We start from the raw sequence: 4894 nt of genomic DNA, 5'->3' as shown, positions 1-4894 counted from the left end.
AGCGCCGTGTAAAAAGTTGACTTACCTGTTGTGTGCCCAAGGACAATAACCTAACGAACTTAAACACCCAATGTTTATTGTTATAAACATTAGTGAATAATAAAAATTGTAATATTATGTGAAACTAAATTTTTTTCACTTTTTAATGTTTAAGCTTTATTTAAATACATATTTATTATTTTTTGAAATTATTTAACTCAAAATTTATATTTTTATGAGTATGTAATTATAGGTGTATGTTAGATATACAACCTTTAAATCATATACTTAATGCTTTCTTCCTTCATTTGGAGGGTAATGTTATCAGAAACCACATTTACAGTGAAATCTTATATTTGTTTTTCTCATTGTTAGAAATAAACAACGCGGACCACAATTGAAACTTACAATTACAATTCCTAAATAATAACATAGAGAAATAGAAAGAAGAAACGCGTGACCAATCAATTATGGAAGATTTGCGCCGTCGCCACTTTTTAAAATAGGGCTTTTCTTTCATTGCCTATTCATCGACTTACAACCTAAAAGTGTGACCATTAAAATTGATTCATAATATTGTTTACTATACCATAGCAAATATACTAATTTGCAGCAACTACTCGATTATTGATACATACTTATAGATACGGATACATGAATACTTATACTTATTGATGGTTAGAAGGGGAAAGAAAACGGCAGCTTAAGTTTTAATGAACTCAAAATCAGTAGAAATGCTTTTCTCCAAAATGAGCTTCGTTGATTTCAACTGTTTGTTTTTTGGTATCATATTAAATAGCTACGGGCTTATATACATGAACGTCTGTGTATATAGATATATATTTATTATAATGTTTATTTTTGTAAAAGTATTTTTATTTCGCTATAATTTCAACTACATTGCATTCAGTTTATTACGCAAGCATAGCTCAGTTACTATTTTAAGTTTTTTTTATGATTATAAAAACATGCAAAAAAGTATTAACATCTCTTGTTTAATTAATAAGTACCTCTAAATTAAATTAACACAATTTGAGTTATAATTTGTTGGTGTAATTATGTTTTTATATGTAAATATTTCTCTACAATAAGATACAGCTCCGACTACCTTCTAATTTTTTGTATTTGCTGTAAAATGAAAGTTGCAAGTCATAATATTTGAGAAGTTAGACATGAAATGCATTAGAGGTCAATATCTTCATATATGGCTAATTTAGAACTCACAAAATTGTTATTAATTGTAATATCTTATTAATTGACATCTCGTTTATCTAGATGTCGTTTATCTAATGGTATGATAAACAATAATGTCATAATTCTTAATTCAATATCTTCAACATACAAAAATTTTCAGTAAACAGAACAGCTATCTAATGCCATTACATTATATAGTCAAAAAAACATAGAATTTGGGAACTTCGAGATCTGGGGATTAAATACAATACCTTGAATTACACAATCAGCAGTTTAAAGGATAGACCAGAGTTTAACACTGGGTTACATATATTTGAGCCCATGTTTTGCTATTATAATTTATCAGGATAATTTTTAAACACATATCCAATTGTGGTGTTAGCTACACTAAGGAATCAAACGGTTTGAGTAAAAATAAAATATCAAGAAATAATATAAGATTGCATTGAAGCTAGAACTTTATTTTCCAATAAACTGAGAAAAATACCGATTTTTTATCTGAGAACTAAATGATGCTTAATTTATATTACAAATTTTTAAAAAAACAGAGCTTAACTGATTGGAAACGTACTTAGAACCTTAAACAAACTTTATGGTATGAGGTGGTTAAAATTTATAGTAATGAATTGATAGGCGCATTGGGTAAGAAAAGATGTGCAACTCTGTTTCTTGTACTGATATTGACAATACTAGAAGGAAAATAATTATAGAATAGTAAGCTAAAAGAATAAAAGCGGCTAAAGAAAACTCAATAGTAATATTTTAGATACCCTACTTAAATTACCCTACTAAAGTTTAATAAGAATCTATTAAGAAGTCTATACAGTTTCTCATTTCTCATTGCATACTCAGAACACATTTTCATTCATCTTTGAAAAGTATTAAAATGTTATTTTTAAGAGTTGGGATTAATTGCACTTTTATGGACTTTTAGTCAATGACAAACTAAATTTAATTGCAAAGGTATTGGTATTGTGATAAGTACAGTAAGACCCCGCTTAACGTCGTTTCGTTTAACGCTGTTTCGGTTTAGCGCTCTTTTATTTCAACATTTAAGCAGATGTTTGAAAAAACAGACGAAAGAGAGAAGCAATCAATAAGAGAATTTTGGAAAAACCACAATATCATGAATGCTGTAGAAAAAAAACCTTTCTTGGAATGAGATACCAGAAAGATCTTTTAAAGAAGTATGGAAGAACATTTGGCTAGATTTAAGTAAGAGCGAAGACATCGGACGCTCTGTCGATGTGGATAAAATAGTGGAAGAAATAGTGGACTTAGCGAAACAAACCGGTTTAGTTATGGTATATGTGGAAGACGTCGAAGGAATAGTTCAAGAAACAACAGCTAGTCTTTCTAATGATGAGCTTCAAAGAATTAACAGAGCAAGAAGAAAACAAAAATATTGATAGTAGTAATTTCGAAGAAGAATAAAAAGATCTTTCGATGGGGTTTGTAAAAAGGAGTTAGAACACTACAACTAAAATTATGGACCAATTTGTTGAAAATAATCCAAATTTATCCACTTATCAACAACTTCTAGCAGAAAAGTAAAACGCAAGCAAAAAATTGGAAACACAGAATAGACTGAATGACTTAAAATTTTAAAATTGGAAACACAGAATAGACTGAATGATCTGACTGGCTTAGAATTTTTTTGTTTTTATATACAATATTCGTTTACATTGTTTTTGTTTTTATAAGAAATATATATTCGGTTTTATTATTTAAAAAAAAAACAATTATTAAATTAAATACTTAAACAATCTTCTAGCCTCATAGCCTTATTTAGCGCTGTTTCGCATTACGCTCTATTTTGATGGAACGTATCCTAAGCGTTAAGCGGGGTCTTACTGTAGTCCTATAATTACTGGAAATTGACCACATATTATTTATATAGGCTATCGTGAAAAGTATAAACTAAATTTATTAAGGTATTTGTAACTTTTATCTCTTTATTTGCCTGTAGGTATCTGTGTCTATTTATTCACAAATTGTCTTTTAGTTTATATGAAAAAATCTTCAATAAATGATAATAAATAATACTTAAGATTTCTAACATATAAGTTTTACATATTGATTATAAAATATTTTGTAGATAGCTGACTTTCAAGCTATACCACAAAAGTATGATTTCTTTTATTAAGCATATTACTTGAAGACAAATCTTCAAACCGGAAGCCGCTGAATATTATTAATTTTATAATTTTTTAGTTGTGAATATAATGACCAGTTTAGATATAACAAAAAAGTCTATAGATCTACTGATTAATTTATGGTTAATTTTAAAGACAACATGAAAGAATATATGGTAAAGATAAAACTTAAAATGTTTTATATAAATAGTAAAAACAAAATACAAAACAACTTGTTCTTCACGCTTAAGACAAATTATGGATATGAAATAAATATTTATTTATGAAGTAACTACAAATCATAAGTCAATTTAGCTTTAAATTTAAATTTTAAATTTTTAATTAAATTTCCTATCTAAAATAGAATTTCTCGAATATTTCTTCTTTAATATTTTTAAATCTGGCATACTTTTAATAAATTGCCAACATGCCAACAGGGGTACATACCAAAAAATGTAGTAAAAGAATTTTACTAGCAAAAACATTGAACTAAAAACATCAGCAACATTCGCTTGATGCATTTCTTGATAAGTCAAAGTCAGGCGATGCTCTTCCACAAACTGCAAATATTTTCTATAATTAATAATAAAAGTTGTGAAAAATCGAACAAATCTGCAAGCAAAAAATTTGTAACGGCATTAATGTACTTAAATCTGCAGAACATGCCAGTCATGTACACTTGATGTTGCTGTTAAATTTTTTTGTTGTTAAATTTGTTGTTTGCTAAGTCAATACAAGCAACAAATTAGCAACAATTGCTGTCGTGCCTGAAACATAATCGCTGTAAAATATTCCAATTAAGCATTGATGTGCTGGAATATTATGCTCTTTAACAAATTTTTTTCTCTGACTTTTTATCGTAGCTTAAACTTTGTTTATTTCTTCAATAATTAATAGTAATAATTAATAGGTAATGTGTAGAAATTCTAAAGAAAATAATGATTTCCTAAATATAAATACTATCTTTTTTAACAACACTTTGCCATTTTTCGTTGGGAATCAGTATTTGGTTATTATAGAATTCCTAGATTTTTTACATTTCAAAAACTAGCACAGGTGCTTTTCACAGTTTATTTAGTTAAATTTTATATTAGCAAGAGATTGGTACAAAAATAGGAAGAATAATAATAATCTGACGCTGTAATCTAACGGCTATAGGGCATATGCATCAAAAATGGACACCCAAATTCTCTAAATTTATACCAAATCCATGCGTTTCAAAATGATTTCACTGAATTGGTTTATTAAATTACTTTTAATTAGTTAATGAGGCACTAAACATCGAGCTTTACTTTTATTACCAGATTTATAGAAATGGTTCCTTGGCGATGTCATTATTGTCGAAAATCGGAACAACTTTTAAATGACATAAATCATGATCCTATTAAACTAGGAGTAAAATCAGCAGTAAGTGATCTAGAAGAAGGGAAAATGAACGAAATTACTAATACCCAGTTTCTAAACCACGAGATCAGGAGTGACGAAAACGTCGCATAAGTTCACTTGAAGAATATTCAAACTTTTACGAAGAAAGAACTTTCGATCGCAGCTAAAGAACTCCGAAATAATTAAACACCTGGACCAGA

The 4894-nt window shown here is 28.0% G+C and overlaps 1 protein-coding gene across 1 annotated transcript in view; it reads left to right on the top strand.

Annotated features, from left to right (window-relative positions):
- The first annotated feature begins 4622 nt into the window (after positions 1-4622).
- The window catches only part of LOC119677140 (laminin subunit gamma-1-like), a 5568-nt gene continuing 5296 nt past the window's right edge, over positions 4623-4894 (top strand). Inside the window, exon 1 of the mRNA XM_038088407.1 lies at positions 4623-4715. Coding sequence (XP_037944335.1) covers positions 4623-4715 — 93 coding nt within the window. The remainder of the gene's footprint in view (positions 4716-4894) is intronic.

The sequence above is a fragment of the Teleopsis dalmanni genome, chromosome 2 (genome assembly GCF_002237135.1).
Source record: "Teleopsis dalmanni isolate 2A chromosome 2, ASM223713v2, whole genome shotgun sequence".
NCBI classification, from domain to species: Eukaryota; Metazoa; Arthropoda; class Insecta; order Diptera; family Diopsidae; genus Teleopsis; species Teleopsis dalmanni.
The sequence above is the reverse complement of the archived record's forward strand: the minus strand, read 5'-3'. Positions and strand labels throughout refer to the sequence as shown.